Source organism: Miniopterus schreibersii (genome assembly GCF_964146895.1).
Source record: "Miniopterus schreibersii genome assembly, chromosome: Y".
In the NCBI taxonomy this organism is placed as follows: domain Eukaryota; kingdom Metazoa; phylum Chordata; class Mammalia; order Chiroptera; family Miniopteridae; genus Miniopterus; species Miniopterus schreibersii.
The window spans coordinates 3,490,625-3,508,598 of record NC_138120.1 but is presented as its reverse complement, the minus strand read 5'-3'; the positions used below and the strand labels follow the sequence as shown (position 1 = coordinate 3,508,598).

At 33.5% G+C, this 17,974-nt stretch overlaps 1 protein-coding gene across 1 annotated transcript in view; it reads left to right on the top strand.

Moving 5' to 3' along the window:
* Positions 1–17,974, top strand: part of LOC308551956 (ubiquitin carboxyl-terminal hydrolase 9X-like) — a 161,465-nt gene that overhangs the window by 29,078 nt on the left and 114,413 nt on the right. The window contains exons 4-11 of the mRNA XM_081126878.1: positions 121–200; positions 2,619–2,731; positions 4,058–4,276; positions 8,127–8,242; positions 8,424–8,675; positions 8,751–8,889; positions 15,265–15,417; positions 16,269–16,373. Of these exons, the coding sequence (XP_080983004.1) occupies positions 121–200; positions 2,619–2,731; positions 4,058–4,276; positions 8,127–8,242; positions 8,424–8,675; positions 8,751–8,889; positions 15,265–15,417; positions 16,269–16,373 (1,177 nt within the window). The remainder of the gene's footprint in view (positions 1–120; positions 201–2,618; positions 2,732–4,057; positions 4,277–8,126; positions 8,243–8,423; positions 8,676–8,750; positions 8,890–15,264; positions 15,418–16,268; positions 16,374–17,974) is intronic.

Below are 17,974 nucleotides of genomic sequence, written 5' to 3'. Positions count from 1 at the left end.
AGTCAGTGTTTGTTTTTTTCACTTTTTCATAGTAAAAGTAATTATAGTAGACAAGTTATTTATAGCATTTGATAATTACTCAACCAATGCAGCATCCTTTTATTTTACAATAATTTTTAGGCCTCGATGGGTGGTTCCTGTTTTGCCAAAAGGAGAATTAGAAGTGCTTTTAGAAGCTGCCATTGATCTTAGTAAAAAGGGTGAGTTTTTATGTTACTATATTTTTTGTAATGCATGCTTCCATATTGTTCTTGCAGCTTTGCTTTTCTCTTATTAGGAAGTTATTATATATTCCAAAATTACAGTATCTCACTAAACTTTCTGATGGGGCTTATATATACCTAGAGCAAAGGTTCATAGAAACTTTGGAAGGTCTTTAAGAACAGCTGAGTACTTTAAAATTTTGTGCAGACTTGCCTAGCCTGCTCAGTGGTTAGAGCATTGGCCTGTGATCTGAAAGGTCCCTGGTTTGATTCCGGCCACTGGCACATACCTTGGTTGCAGTCGGGTATGTTCCTAAGGCAACCAATCGATATGTCTGTCACATCTGTTTTTTTCCCTCTCTCTCTCTCTCTCCATCTCCCCCCTTCCCTCCCCCCCTTCCACTCTCTGAAAAGCAATGGAAAAAATATCCTCAGGTAACGATTAAAAAAAATTTTATGCAGACTTTTATATGATAATCATATTTCTAAGGACAGGATCAATTTCATTATATTTTTAAAGGGGTTGTTACTCAGAAGTTGAAAACATTTTCTAGAATTGGTTTAAAAAATATGCTAGGTGAAATAGTATCATTAAATAATACTTTACTATATGACAATATAACTTCAGATACATATTTACTTTTTTGCACTTAAAGTGTTTATAATTGAGAAATTATAATAATGTTATTACATTAATGTTATAAAAATAAAAATGTTGCTTTTAAAATAATTTAAGTAAAAAATATTTGAATTTGCTCAGTTAGTGAGGCTCAGTTGGTTGAGCACCATCCCCTGCACCAAGAGGTCTCGGGTTCAATTCCTGGTCAGGGCACAGGCCAGGGTTTGGGTGCTCAGTCCTCCTTAGGGGGTATGCAGGAAGCAGCTGACTGATGTTTCTTTCCCTCTTCCTTCCTCTCTCTGTAAAAATCAATACAGACATTTAAAAATATATATATTTGAATTGTCATTTGAAAAGACAGGGAATCAAAGGACATGCTAATCTGTTTGTTTTTAATGAAAACTACTATTTCACTAATGCTGTTATAATAAACTGTCAAGATTGCACTTTAACTGTCAGTATTGCATGTTTGACTTTTTTTAAAAACACACAGCAACCAATAAAGAAAATCTGGTATTTTTACTGTTGGCTAGAAGTAAGTTTTATTTTGGAATTGATCATTTTTCAATGACTCTTCTAATATTACGTGCAGCTGAATTCTTTTAGTACATGACTAGTTTTTGTAATATTCTCTATTTGGTCAAGGCCTTAAAAGCTAGAACAAAGGGGAAAAGCACTTTATTTTCCAGGTCATTAAACAAGAACTTGAAATGGGGTATTTGTTATGATGTGTTTATTGAGTGCTAATGTTGTTATTAATCAGTATTTTAATATCTTTGGTTCCTTATGAAATCTGTCTGATGCTGAGTCTGTCTAACTCTGTGGCAAGGGAAATAATTTCATTTAACTAATAGTAATTATCATGTAGTCATTTAAAGAATGTTTTGTTATCTTTAATTTTAAACTTATTAACATAATCTAGTGACTGAAAATATTTAACCACATAACCAGTGTTTTTGTGAACACTCAAACTTATTTTATTAATTTGCAAATATGTTCATTAATTGAATAAATATGTTCTATGTAGATGATGAACAGAAATTGAAAACATTCTTTGTTTCATAGCATTGCCATTCAGTGAATATATATCATTAGCAGGGACTTTCCCCACTCTTTTTTCAGGAACTATTAGAACTATGATTACTCTGAGGCAAAATCTTAAGTTTTTTTTAAGGGAAGTCCTAGGTTTAAATGATATATCAATAAATATATAATCAAAAACCAAATTTACTATATTGTATTGTGCAAATTTAATGTTTCTGACTTTCAGTGAAGAGTAAAATTTTCTTTCTGGATAAAGGCACATGAAACTATTTATTTTCTTAAGTCAGATGAAACAAGTAAAATGCTTATCAGTCTAAGAGAAAGGACTGATTAGAAAGAAATGACAGCTTTTATCTTTTAAATTTGGCAGATAATTTACAGTGAAATGAAATTTTAGAAGTCATTTTTTAAAGGTTTAGAACTGTATTTTCTCTGAGTAAAATGTTTGAAATGGTTTGATATTCTGTCTACCCGTTAACTGTCTTTGTTGAAAGTCCATTTTATATTTGGAAGCATTTTTGGTTACTGTAACAATATTGATTTGTTGTGGTTATATATAACTCAGTATTTCTAAAATTCATTGAACAGAGCATTTCATTTTTCAGAACTCCACGTTTTCAGTGTAAGTTATTTTTATTTCAAAATTTCAATAGTACTTGTGAGTGGAAACTATATAGTTTCTAATAATTTGTATCTTTAATGATATGATTGGTCACAGAACCATTTATTTGAACTTTTTCATCTTTTCTTAGGTCTTGATGTTAAAAGTGAAGCATGTCAGCGGTTTTTCCGAGATGGGCTAACTATATCTTTCACAAAAATTCTCATGGACGAGGCAGTGAGTGGTTGGAAGTTTGAAATTCATGTGAGTTTTGTCATTTATTTTGAAGACTCAGATTTATCCCTGTGTGTTTGTCTCTGGAAAACATTGCTAAGAATAATATATTTAGTTTGTTGATATATTTGACATAATTGAAGAACTTTTAGAATAGTCTTTTAGGATGAGTTTGAGATTTTTAGTTATGAAACTGTTTTAATCTGTCACCTGGAATCCCAAGTGCCTGTGACCTCATGCAAGATACTGTGTTTAATCAAATGTATTATGTTATATATTTAAAGAGTCCACTGTTTTATGAACCATTAAGAAAGAAAAATATCCAAGATAGGGAATGTAATTAGCTGGGACTCCCAATCTAGCTGGGACACCAAAGGGTATAATGTTAGTGCTAATACAGCTATAAATAAACTCATCATGCAGAAATGATAAGCAAGAACTCTTGTAAGGTTTGGCAACTGGTAGAGAAAAGAAAATTTTCCCTAGAAACTTAAACTACAAACCAGTATTTTCACAAGTTTATGATATGAATTCAGACTACAATTTTAATAACAAAAGGTCAAACAGAATTTAAAGTGTTCTCAGAGTGATAGAATCTTCAAGTGACTAGTAGCATGAAACACAAGTACTCACAGGAATGCCTTCAGTTTACGACAAAAGTAATGCAAACTACCGTTGATTCTAAGACACCTTCATATTCTAGAAATTTTGAAAGTGAAAAAATATGTATCTCATTAGAATTATTGGACATACCGTACTTCAAACTTATGCTCATTTATAAAGTGGAATTAATCAGAAGTTATGAAATAAACAAAGTTTTTGTGAAATTTAATCTAGGAAATATAACTTAACAATTTCTAATAAATGACTGTGGTATATAAGTTCTAATATTTTCTGATGTAACTTTTTAGTTGTAGATATAGACACTTTGGAAAAGACCTGTGACTTTAGAATTAAGGCTTAGATTACATCTCCCCATCATAGATAGTTGACATGGCTTTAAATGTTTAGGTTTTGGAATTATTGCCTTTAAAGTACTAATTCCAAAGAAAGAAAATTGTAATTACATGAATCCTATGGACATAGAACAGAAATAGACAACCTGTGGCACTTACTTCATTTGTAACCCTACTCAGATAACTTTTAAAGTTGGGTGCCATTCAATGAAATACTATTTTTACTGATATATTCATTTGGTCACTGTATTTGTGAAATTAAGCAGAATTTAGATGACCAGTGTAGAAAGATTAAGAGATTATTATTAACAAGATTAGAATTTTTTTGTATTAGAAATTGCAATGTTTTCTCTTTTTAAATCAACTTCCTCTCCTTCTTTCTCTCCTTTCCATATAACAGAGGTGTATTATTAATAATACTCATCGCCTAGTGGAGCTTTGTGTGGCCAAGTTGTCCCAAGACTGGTTTCCACTTCTAGAACTTCTCGCCATGGCCTTAAATCCTTATTGTAAATTCCATATCTACAATGGTACACGCCCGTGTGACTCAATTTCCACAAGTACACAGTTGCCTGAAGATGAATTATTTGCTCGTTCCTCAGATCCTCGATTACCAAAAGTGTGTTGGTTTGTTGTTGCCAAAATTAAATACTAAAATTAGTTTGTATTTGTGACAAAATTTAAGTGACCCGAACCTCCCTTTTAACATAACCTTGTTTTCTGTGGTTTTCTTTTGAAAGACACATTTATTAAAATTCAACTCATGGCCAGCCGCATTATAATTCATGCCTGAATAAAACTTATATATTAGTAAGTTCATGAATATGGTAATTGGAGCCTAACCCTAAATTTTCCCTAGCAGCAATAATTCAGTGTTTGCTGCTTCAGTGTTAGAGAATATAACTAATGTAAATAATGAGCATCAACTGTATTTGTTGGCACTTCTTTATATATTTAACAACAGAAAATATACATTTATGTATAGACCACATAAACAAAGATGTTTAAATTTTACACTTTTGCTTCAGTGACATATTATTAGACATTTTTTATGATGCTTTTGGTTTCTCTCTTTTTTTGGGGTCTTTTTTTGTGTTTCTTTATTTCAGAAGGGAGAGGGAGAGGGAGAAAGAGAGAGAGAGAAAACATCAGTGATGAGTCATTGACTAACTGCTTCCTGCTTGCCCCCCATTGGGGTTGGAGCTAGCAACAGGCACATCCCCTGACCAGGAATCGAACCTCGATCTCCTGGATCATAGATCAATGCTCAACCACTGAGCCACTCTGGGCAGGCAATGCTTTTGGTGTGGTAGGAGAAAATTTACAAATTCTAGTATATCTAATTCAAGGAAGTAGGGCAGAAGGAAGCAGGAACACATATCAACAGAACTGAGAAGCACTGAACTATCCATCTAGGCTACATAGAAGAGTCCCTGTTTTCCCTCTATTCGTTTTAATTTCTCATGGCTTAATATCTTTAATGGCTTTTTTATGTAGCAGAGCCTATTTAATTTTACTCATTTGAATTCATATTTAAACACATGGAAAAAATCGACTAGCAATAGAAACAGAAAGCAGAACACAGATTTAGTGCACACTCATGGACACACATAAACACAAGTCTGAAAAATAACACAAAACAATATAGAATTTCTATAAAGTAATGTGAAAAATACATGTTTAGAGATAATTCTACAGTTTTTTTACCTATTTGAAAGCCTCTTATTTTGTTTTCTTGCTAATTTCCATGATAGGACTTAAGTGCTTTGTTGAATAGATTTAGGAAAAGCAGACATCTTGTTCTTGATTTTGAAAAAACTTTGCATTTGATGTTTGCTGTGGATTTTTCATATTGACTTTATTATTTTGAGGTTATTTTCTTCTTAGTTTGTTGAGTGTTTTTATCATGATAGGATGTTGAATTTTGTGTAATCCATTTTCTGTATCAGTTAAGATGATCAGGTGTTTTGTTGCTGTTGTTTGTATGTATAACATATATAATTTCCTCATAATTTGTTTGCTAGTATGTTGAAAGTTTCCATCAATTTCGTCAGGGATGTCAGGTTTTAGTTTTCTTTTGGCTTTGGTACCAGCGTAATGCTGGCCTCGGTATGAGTTGGAATGTGTTTCATCCTCTTGAGTTTTTTGGAAAAGTTTGAGGAGAATGATGTTAATTCTTTAAATGTGGTCTTTGTTATTTTTTTGTTCAGAGGTTTATAATTAGTGATTCAATCTTTTCACTAATTGTAGCCTCTTCACATTTCTACTCCAAGTTCGTTGTGGTGTAGGTTGGGTGTTCTAAACTTTGTCCACTTTATTTAGGTTATCTGATACATTGGCACAGTTATTCATAGTACTTGTTAATCTTTTCTGTGAGGTCTATAGTAATGTCCTCTCTTTCATTTCTGATATTAGGTATTTAGGTATTTTTTCTTTTCTTTAGCTAGTTGATCTTTTACAAGAAATAATTCTTGTTTTTGATTTTTTCCCCCTATATTTTTATCTCTGATCTAATGCTTTTCTTCCTGTGCTCTTTTTTATTTTAGTTTGATATATTTCTGGTTCCTTAAGGAGCAGAGTGATTGTTGACTATAGAGATTTATTTCATTAATGTATTTATAAATATTTCTCTTGGCATTAATTCCTTCTTTGGTCAGTTGGTTTTTTAAGAATGTATTGTTGCCCTTGGCTACAATGTGGTCAGTTGATGGGAGGGTCGTCCCATGCACCCAAGAGTTGTCAGTTGGATTCCCAGTCAGGGCACAGGCCCAGGTTTCAGGTTCAGTCCACATTTGGGGTACGTGTGGGAGGTGGCTGACGGACATTTCTTTCTCAAATGGATGTTTCACTCTCTCCCCCTTGCCCTTATTCTTTGGAATAAAAAATAAAGAATATTGTTTTTTTCCTACAGATTTGATTTTCCCATTTTTCTGCTGTTACTGATTTTAGTTCATTCCATTGTGATCTGAAAAGATGCTTTTTATGATTTCAGTCTTTTTTTTAATAGACTTGTTCTGGTAGAACGTTCCATGTGTTCTTAAGAAAAATGTACATTCTGCTCTTGTTGGATATAGTGTTGTGAGATGTCTGACAGGTTGAATTGTTCCATAGTGTTACATTGAACCATTTCTTCATTACCGATATCTGTTTGGTTGTGCTATCCATTATTGAAAATGCATTAATGAGCTTATGAAACCTTAAGGTCATCTAAGGTCTTTCCTGGGCATGTGTTTTCCTTGAGCCGTCTCCATATTTTTTTCTCTCCCTAGTTTCTCTTTGTACATGATTACTTTTAAATGCCTTAATTCCCCTAAATATGTTGCTTTTTTGGGCCTTAGTTCTGTTGTATTCCTTAATTAGTAATTTGCCCCAGTAATCTTGGGGTTTTCATTAACTATGCCTGCTCTTTCCTCTGGGTTTCCTTATCCTGAGTTCCAAGCCACATTTGGTGGTTTTATCTCCAAGGCAGGCCACACAGACCAATTCTCTCAGGCTTCTAATGGACAGGTTATATTGTTACAAATTCAGTCCTTATAGTCTTCAGTTCATATAAGGGAACTAGTGATTGGACCACTGTGTCTCTTAAATTGTGCTAGTCAGGGGAAGGAGTAGGAATGGCTGAGTGAAAATACAGTGAAATCACAACCCTTTTGAATGTGGCTTTCATTCTCATAATTGAGAATTTCCTGGTTGCTGTAAATTTTGGACTGATTCCCAGAGCCTCATAAAATTATTTAACAAGAGCAGACTTTTGAGCTTCATAATCTGATATTCTTCTCATGTCATCCCTTTTTCAGCCCTTTGAAACTAAGTAAAAAGTTAGGAAATTGCCATAGTAAAGCCATTCAGAAATAAAATAATTTAATTACTGCAGTTTTAAAATTTATTTAGATTTCCGTGATATGAAATCTAGAATTAGGTCACATCGAAGTTTCTCTCTCTGTTCCTCTCTTTCTAATTTGAATAAAAAACTTCACCTCAGGTGAGAAGTAAAAAAATTTTTTAAAAATATGGCATTTTGGAAGACAAGATATAAAGATTTTTCTTCCACAGTTATGCTTGTACACTTGACTTTTATATTTATATAAGTTTTAAGGTTATTTTCCACTTTACATATGTAAATGTTTTAAGCTATGTCATGACCCCTGCCTAATTCCTGTTCACTAGATACGTGGGATAGGAACAAATACCAACTTTGCCCTTATAACCTACTCTGTAGTTGTCATCTGAGTTGCTTCTGTTTCAAGGGATGTAGAGAGCAAAATAAAATAGGAAGTTTTAAGTCTCTATGAATAAATATATGTATGACCATATAATAAAAATATTTTGTATTTTTTTAAAGATAATTTTATTATTTTATTGAATTTCTAATTCTAACTTATTTCAAACAAATATATTTTACATAGTAACTTTTTAAATTTTATTTCTTACTTAAGGAAAGAATTAACTCATTATTAACTGTGTTCCAGGGTTGGCTAGTGGATCTCATCAATAAATTTGGTACATTAAATGGGTTCCAGATTTTGCATGATCGGTTTATTAATGGATCAGCATTGAATGTTCAAATAATTACAGCGCTTATTAAGTAAGTTATGTTTTAAAGTTAATATTCAGTGTAGTATAAAATGTATTGCCTGAAAAATTTCTAGTCATTATTTTTATTTTAAAGTAAAAATGTGAATTTTTTTAAGTATTGAAACTATTTTGTAGTTCAGTCTTGGTAAAATTATTGGATGTTACAGACATTTGTGTTTTCCTTTTTTCAGACCATTTGGACAATGCTATGAGTTTCTCAGTCAACATACAGTCAAAAAATACTTTATTCCAGTTATAGAAATAGTTCCACAGTTTTTAGAAAATTTAACTGATGAAGAACTGAAAAAAGAAGCAAAAAATGAAACCAAAAATGATGCCCTTTCAATGATTATTAAATCTCTGAAGAATTTAGCTTCAAGGATTCCAGAACAAGATGAAACTGTGAAAAATTTAGAAATTTTTAGGTTAAAAATGATACTTAGGTAAGATATTTTCCTCTTTAAATAATTATCTGCTTGACTTTTTATAATGATACTTAATAATAATTTTTCTTATAGATTGTTGCAAATTTCTTCTTTTAATGGAAAGATGAATGCATTGAATGAAATTAACAAGGTGATATCTAGTGTATCATATTATGCACATCGGCATGGTAATCCTGAGGAGGAAGAATGGCTGACAGCTGAGCGAATGGCCGTAAGTCCCTTTGATTCTTCTTTCATGACTAAGAACCTGCTTAAGCCAAACATGATTGATATCAGTTAATGTTTAAAGAAACAGTAACAAAAACTAACACTGAAATTTGGAGATTGATTCATTAACTTTCTTTATAATAGTGATAAATGATTTATTATTTTGAAATGATAGGGTAATTTTGGTTAATATTTTCATTTTGGTTTGGGTTTTTTTCCTTTAAATATTTTTTTTAATTTTAATTACAGTTGACATACAATATTTTATTAGTTTCAGTATTTTATTAGTTAATTGCTACAGGCCAGTGAGTAGACATTATATAACTGAGTGATCATCGTGATAAATCTCTTACCCATCTGACAGCATACATAGTTATTACAATACTAAAGGCTATATTCCCTGTACTGCACTTTATATCTCCATGAATATTCTGTAACTACCAATTTGTATTTCTAAATCCCTTCACCTTTTTCTCCCACTCCCCTAACTTCCTCCCATCTGGCCACTGTCAGAATATTCTCTATATCTATATAGGAGTCCATTTCTGTTCTGCTTGTTCCTTTGTTTTTTAGATTCAGTTGTTGATAGATAAGTATTTATTGCCATTTTATTCATATTTTTTATCTTTTATTTTTTTTCATTTTGAAGAAGACCTTTTAACATTTCATGTAATAATACTGGGTTGGTGGTGGTGAATTCCTTGAGCTTTTTTTTATCTGGGAAGCTCTTTACATGTCCTTACATTCTAAATGATAGCTTTGCTGAGTTAAGTAATCTTGGTTGTAGGTGTTTGCTTTTCATCTCTTTGAATATTTCTTGACAGTCTCTTTTGGCCTGCAAAGTTTCTGTTGAGAAATCAGCTGACAGTCTTATAGGAGCTCCCATGTAGGGAACTGTCTTTCTTTTGCTGCTTTTAAGATCCTGTTTATCTTTAACCTTTGCCATTTTATTTATGATGTGTCTTGGCGTGGGCCTCTTTTCATTCTTCTTGTTTGGGACTCTGAATTGCCTGGGCTTGTATGTCTATTTCCTTCACCAAGTTAGGGAAGTTTTCTGTCATTATTAGTAATAGTAGTATTTTTAATCCTCACTAGAGGATATTTTTTCCATTGTTTTTTTTTTGGGGGGGGATGAAGAGAGAGAAACATCAGTGTAAGAGAGACACATAGATTGGTTGCCTGCCCTTGTGCCCTTGGCCGGAATGGAACCTGGGACCCTTCAGTCTGCGGGCAGACACTATAACCACTAAGCCAAACTGGCTAGGGCTCTGTCATTATTATTATTATTATTATTTTTATTTTTAATTTTATTATTGTTTAGAATATTACAGATGTCCCTTTTTCTCCCCAGTGACCCGTTCCACCCCATTCCTTCCCCCTCCCCAGTCCCTCTCCCCACCATTGTCCATGTCCTTGGGTTGTGTATATATGCATATAAATTCTTTGATTACTCTCTCTCCCTCCACCCACCCGCCCTCCTCCATCCCTGTGACATTCATCAGTCTCATCTGTGCTTCCATGTCATTGAATCTATTCCATTCATCAGTTTATTAAGTTCTTTAGGTTCCACATGTAAGCAAGATCATGTGATATTTGTCTTTCTCTGCCTGGCTTATTTCACTTAGCATAATATTCTCCAGGTCCATCCATACTGTCCCAAAGGGTATGAGATTCTTCTTTACAGCTGCGTAGTATTCCATGGTGTAAATGCCCCATAGCTTTTTTATCCACCCATCTACTAATATGCACTTGGGCTGTTTCCAGATCTTAACTATTGTAAATTGTGCTGCTATGAACATCGGGGTACATAGGTCCTTTATGATGAATGTTTCAGGATTCTTAGGATACATTTCTAGGAGTGGAATCACTGGGTCAAACGGTAGCTCCATTTCTAATTTTTTGAGGAACCTCCGTACTGTTTTCCATAGTGGTTCCACCAGTCTGCATTCCCACCAGCAACCTACTAGGGTTCCCCTTTCTCCACACCCTTGCCAGCACATGTCATTTGTTGATTTGTTGATGGCAGCCATTCTGACAAGTGTGAAGTGATACCTCATTGTGGTTTTAATTTGCATCTCTCTGATGATTAGCGACCTCGAGCATTTTCTCATGTGTCTCTTGCGATCCATATGTCCTCTTTGGAGAAGTATCTAATTAAGTCCTTTGCCATTTCTTAATTGGGTTGTTTGTCTTTCTCTTGCTGAGTGCTATGAGTTCTTTGTACACTTTGGAAATTAGCCCCGTGTCAGGTTCATCCTTGGCAAATATGTTTTCCCAGACCATGGGGTTCCTTTGTATTTTGAGGCTGTTTTCTTTTGCTGTGCAGAAGCTTTTTAGTTTGATATAGTCCCATATGTTAATTTTTTTCTTTTGTTTCTCTTGCCCTAGGAGATGTATCAGTGAAAAGTCCACTACGTGGGATGTCTGTGACTTTACTGCCTATGTTTTCTTCCAGGATTTTTATGGTTTTGTGACCTACATTTAAATCTTTTATCCATTTTGAGTTTATTTTTGTGTATGGTAAAAATTGGTGGTCGAGTGTCATTCTTTTGCATGTATCTGTCCAATTTTCCCAGCACCACTTATTGAAGAGACTGTCCTTACTCCATTGTATACTCTTGCCTCCTTTGTCAAATATTAACTGTCTGTCATTATTTTTTAACATGTGTTTTCCATTCCTTGCTCTTTCTTCTCCCAGGACCCTCATGAGGTAAATGTTATTACACTTGAAATATTACCAGAGGCTCCTTATACTATCCTTAATTTCTTGGATGTTTGTAAGTTCTCATTGGGTGTTTTTGGTTTCCTTATCTTCCAAATTCCTTGTTTGATCTTCTGCTTCATCTTCTCTACTGTCGATTTCTTGTAATGTATTCTTCTTTTCAGTTCGTGTATCCTTCATTTTTGACTGGTTCTTTTTATGTTTTCCATTTCTGTTACTCTTTTGACGTTCTCACTAAGTTCATATACTCTTCCCTTAAGTTCATTGAACAGTTTTAGAACCATTGTTTTGACCTCTGCATCGAGTAGATTACTTGTTTCCCTTTTATTTAGTTCTTTTTCTGGAGTTTTATTGTGTTTTTTCATCTGAGGCCTGTTTCTTTGTCTCCTCATTTTGGGAGCCTCCCTGTGTGTGTAGTATTAGGTAGAGCTGCTACCTCTCCCAGGCTTTGTAGAGTTGCTTAATGTAGTAAGTGGCCTGTAGGGTCCAGTGGCACATCCTCCCCATTCACCCGAGCTGGGCACTTCACGTGTTTCTCCCCCCAGAACCATCCCCCATGCAATCTGTGAGCTCCTTCTTATAGTTGAGCCTTGATTGCTGTTGACACATCAATGTGAGGGATTTACCCCCAGGCTGATATGCTTTGAGGATTCGCTGTGATGATCCCTGGAGAATCAACTATGCAGAGGCCAACCCCACAGAGCATGACTCTCTTCAGCACAGTTCTAGTGCTGGCTGAGTTTGCCCATTGAGTATGTTACTTGTGAAGATAGTTGGATGCTACTTTGGCATCGTCGGAAACTATCCACTGGGTACACTGGCCTCCTAGGAGGTGCAGTCCAGGGTCAGCACCGCCTGTGTTCTGCCCAGGGCCTCCTGGCATGAGCTACAAAGTGATCTGTAGATTCCTGCTATTAGTGCTAGGCTTGGAGCTGCCCAGGAGAGGCCAAGTTGTGAACCAAGGCCATTTGCCAGTAGGGCCAGGCTTGCAGCCATTTAGTGAGAGGTTTGGGGCATGTTGAGGCCAGATGCAGCTTGGTTGAAAAATGTTAGGAAAGTCTCAGGAATGAGATAAAACAGACTGTTTATATGGAAAAGACACTGGAAATGACTTGAGTAGGCCCTCACATTGTGTGGGGAGGGGTCTCGAAATCACAGGTAAGGGGGAACAGTGTGAGTCAGGTTGTTGAATACTCATACATGACACCTGCCTGCTTGCTCTGTGGGGGAGAGCTCAGAAAAGGAATTGTGACCTCTGCCAGGACTTTGCCTAGATGCCAGGCAACTCATTTCCTCCTTATGATCATGGTGTCCCAGCCCTGGAACTCAGAGTGAGTGAATCCAAATAAGTCCATAAGAGGACCTTTTAAGAGAAATGCTGTGGGGACTACAGCAGCCCTTTGTGTCACTGGCCATAATCCCTGCTGATTTTTACAGCTAGAAGGTTTGGGGAATTTTCTTCCCAGTACAGGAGACCAGGCCTGGGGTGCCTGCTGTGGGGCTAGGAACTCTCTTCAGGGGCAACGAAGTCTTGATAGCTCTCCCAGTTTTTATCTTCCACTTGTGGATGTGAGACCAGTTTGTTCCTAGGCTCCACCCCTTCTACAATCTCCATGTGGCTTCTTTAAGTACTTTGTTTTAGGACTTATGTGCAGCTAGATTTCAGGCATTTTGCATGATGGTCATTCTGTAGTTTAGTTGTGATTTTGATGTGGTTTTGGGAGGATGCCAGTATCACATTTCCGTACTTCACCATCTTTTACCAGAAGCTCCAACTTATTATTTAATGTAGGTGCTTATGTTGCTATTATAGTTTAGTGATTTGGTTAAAATGAAGCAGATATAGGTGATATTCAGAGTGGTTGGTAGATCTGGAATTTAGTGAATGAATTGGTGTGCTGATAACTTGTCACTTCAGTTTAGATATCTGTTCTAAGGTGGGGATTACATTTTAAAATGTAAAGTATCCATGGATTAATGTTTTGTTATAATTTTAATAACTGCATTTAAAAATTACTTATATCTATATTACTTGAAATTGAAAGAAAACTTCCCTAAATATTTACATATACAGGCTGGGGCAAAAGTAGACTTACTGTTCATGTGGAAAATAACACAATAATTCATAAATAATAATACAAGAATAAACTATGTTTTGCGTACTTTAAAACTGTAAACCTTCTTTGGCCTTGCCCCTTATTTTAGTGTTGAAATGAGTAGCAAGCAGTAGACCACATGGGTTATTCAGTAATATTTTTTTAGTGGATAGCGTATGCCAACATTGGGGCTATATCTGTGAAGAACAAGGTGTACCTTAAAGGAGTCTATAGTTTGTTTAATACTGTAAAAGATCAAAATGTAATAAAAGGTGTTTTGAGGACACTTGGATGGTATTGAGAAATAGTATAATGTAGACCCAGCTCCTAACTTAGTGTTTTATGTATGCACTTTGCCTTTGTGGAGTGTCCATTGCAAATTTATTCTGAATGCTCTTGAATTTTTACTAATACTTGACAGGTACAGAAAATGAGTGTTCAGAAACTTTTGAAAAAATTTGTTATTCCTGTGACATTTTTATTGTTTTTTATACAAGACTGTCACTCAAATTAGAAATATATGAATTGTTGTCCTGTTATTTTAAGAAGTGTTCTAAGATAAATTTATAGGGACATTTCTCTTTGAGAAAAATTAAATTCTATGCAACTATTTATTGATTAAAACAGAAATAAGCACATTACATTAATGTGTTATAATTTGTAAATTTAGCATTAAATATGGGAACATGTTGCATGCAAAATAGAGTTCTATGTAATTATTGTGTTATTGAATAATTTTGCATTAAAACAGCACAAATACATTTTATTAGTATATTATAATTTGTGAACATAAAAATGATTTGGGCTTTTAACCTTTGTTTTGTTTTGTTTTGTTTTGTTAATCCTCACTTGAGGATATTTTTTCTATTGCTTTTTAAAGAGAGTGGAAGGGGAAGGAGGGATGGAAAAAGAGAGAGAGAGCGACATCGAAGCAAGAAGGGATGGAAAAAGAGAGAGAGAGCGACATCGAAGCAAGAGAGACACATCTATTTGGTTGCCTCCCACATGTGCCCCAACCAGAGCCTGAGATCAAACGTGCCCTTGACCGGAAATTGAACCAGAAACCCTTCAGTGCTTAGGCCAGCGCTCTTAAGCACTGGATCACACCAGCCAGGGCAGGTTTTTAACCTTTTAATGTTATTTAGAAATCTGAACCATGTTGTTGTTTTTATTTATTTATTTTTAGTTTTATTTAGGTATAATTGAAATACATCTCTGTATAAATTGCACAGCATAACAGTCTGACTTATAGTATTGTGAAGTGATTAACACAAGTTTAGTTAACTTCATCATCTCATACAGATTCAAAAAGAGAGACAAAAGGGCTTTTTCTTGTGATGAAACCTTTTACGATATTGTCATTACTTTCCAGTGTATAAAATAGCAGTGTTAACTATAGCCATCATATTGTGCATTATATCCCCAGTACTTGTTTTTCTCATAATGGAAAGTTTGACATTTTTTACCACTTTTTATTCAATTCCATCTCTCTATTTTGCTTTTTTTAAAAAAGGCTTATTTTTAGTTTCTGCTTTGAAACAAACTATTGTATTACATTTAGGAATGGATACAACAGAACAATATCTTATCCATAGTCTTGCAAGACAGCCTTCATCAACCTCAGTATGTAGAAAAGCTAGAGAAGATTCTTCGTTTTGTGATTAAAGAAAAAGCTCTGACATTACAGGATCTTGATAATATCTGGACAGCACAAGTAAGGAATTTAAGATGATAATTATTTTATTTTTATAAGAAAGATACTAAAAATTATATATCTTGTGGTAGTCATATATAGTGACATGTGATTTTACATTAAGTATAAACATTTTATATATGCAGATATCCTGCCAAGAATGTGTGTTTTTTAAAAAAAAAAGTTTTCCCCATCTTTACGGTGTTTGCTAATGGGTATGAATTATAAGTTACATAATAATTCTATATGTTATATGTAGACTGATAACAATTATAAGATGGATGTTTTTTCTTGTAAACTTAAAAAAAGAAACAAACATTAGAAGGGTAACATTACTATTATTATACTTAAAAGACTTCTGATTGTTCTTTAAGATTTTACTTTTCATAAGGATAAGTGACCTTTCTAGTTTCAAAAGGATTTATTTAATTAACTTAATGACATGTTTTGTTTTCATGGATTAGTTGGGAAGTATTAAGCTCTAAGTAACAAAGGTTCTCATTTTTATGAGAAACCAACAAACTATTCATTGTTGTTGACATTGAGCACTTAGTTTCCAGCTTTTGAACATTTACTACTTTGTCTTATTTTTTTCTTAATTTTATTAGAAAATATTCTATAAATTCCTAAAGTGTGTTACCGTTAATACTAAGAAACTGAGTATAAAATTAGTGTAAATGGCAACTTGAAGCATTTAAAATATAAGGAGTTCTATAATAAATAACCTCAGCTGACGTAGTTGGAAACATTTTGTTAATTATTGGAGATTGACATAGTAGACTACTTAGTTCCTATCTTTATTAAAGTTTAAGTACACTATAATTTTTTGTTGTTTGCTTGCTTATGTTTACGTCATGTTACTTCTTCAACAGGCAGGGAAGCATGAAGCCATTGTAAAGAATGTACATGATCTGCTGGCAAAATTGGCATGGGATTTTTCTCCTGAACAACTTGATCATCTTTTTGATTGCTTTAAGGTAGTAGTTCAAACAGTAAAGTAGTACCATTTCAAATAAAATTAATTATTTAGATATATGTTTTATTTAGCAATATACTTATAAATTTCATCAAAGAGTTTCTCATAAAGATTCACTGTATGTCTATTCCAATCCAAATTTAACACTATTTTTATTACAGTAATAATTTCCATCACAAATACAAGATTATAATGTCTTTTCCTCAGGTTATGTCAGATTTTTTCATTTTCTCTGTGGCATTTGTTTGTTGGTTGGTTTCTATAGGTTAAAATAAACTGTAAAATACAGGAAAATGTTATTTGTTATAATGGAAAGTTGGACTCAGTAACAAATGTGGAGCCAAGAATTAAACAAAAAACAAAGTGGTTCTCTCTGGTAATGTACACAGGTGCACAGAAATTTGATTCAGAAAGAAATTCAACTCTCTAATACTATGTCTACATTGATATAATTGGGCACTTTTAAAAAACCTCTCCATGTAGTTGTTAGGGTTGATTGGAGGATTTGTGGATCATGAGCATAAAATCATATATCATTATTCATGAACAAATATTCTAGTAATATTAGGTTATATTATACTTCATAATTTTATTATTCAGACATTTGAGTTCTTTCTGTTTGGGGATAATACAAATAATTCTGCTATAAAGATTGTTGAATATATATCCTGGTACAGCTATTAACAAATTTCTTCAGGGTATATATTCAGAAATAAAAGTGTGTCATAGGATACAAGAACCTTCATTTTTAAGAATGTAAGACTGTTTTCTTAACGGTTCTTTGTAGGTTGTAACTAAATGATTCTCTTTCATAAATATTTGCATTCAGTTATATTTGCTTATGTTACTGTTTAAGAGCTAGTCTTTTCACTATTTGAGTTCTTAATCTTTGTTTCCCAGTGTATTTGTATTATTTTTATAGTCCTTGCCAGTGTTTTGTTTTTGTCAAAGTTGTTAATTTTTCCAGGTTCAACGTGTTTTGAACTATTCTTGTCTCCTTTTTGGTGAATGCCTACTCATATCATTTAATTGTTTATTTCTCCTATTTGTTGTTGTTTTTTATAGAGTCCTAAGAGGTTTTTGTATATCTAAATACACAGTTCTTATTCATAAAGTATAAAAAAAAAATTTCTCAGAGTTTTATTAGCAGTTTGTCTGAATCAAGATCCAAATACGTTTCTAAGTGTATTTTATATGTCTTTTAATCCTCTTTGATCCTATAGTTGCCTCCTTTATCCTCAGCAGTTTTTTAATTTTTATCATTTCAAAAGGAATTTTTCTGGGTGCTAGAACACTTAGAAGGAAGAATTCAAGTTGTCTTTCTAGAAGTCCCATATTTATTATTTTAAATTGCTGTATAATAACTTCATAAAATTTATTCTTTTTTCCAATTTGGGGTATTAGGTAAATATCAGTTTTTTATGTTCTAATAACCACTGATTAACAAGAGAAAATATATATAGCTTGCTCTGTGTTCTATTAACTGGCCTTACAAAACCCTTTTATTTTGAGAAAATTGTAGGTTCACATACCATGTTAAGAAATAATACAGAATCTCATGTATTCTTTACACAATTTCTTCCAGTGGTAGCATCTTGCAAA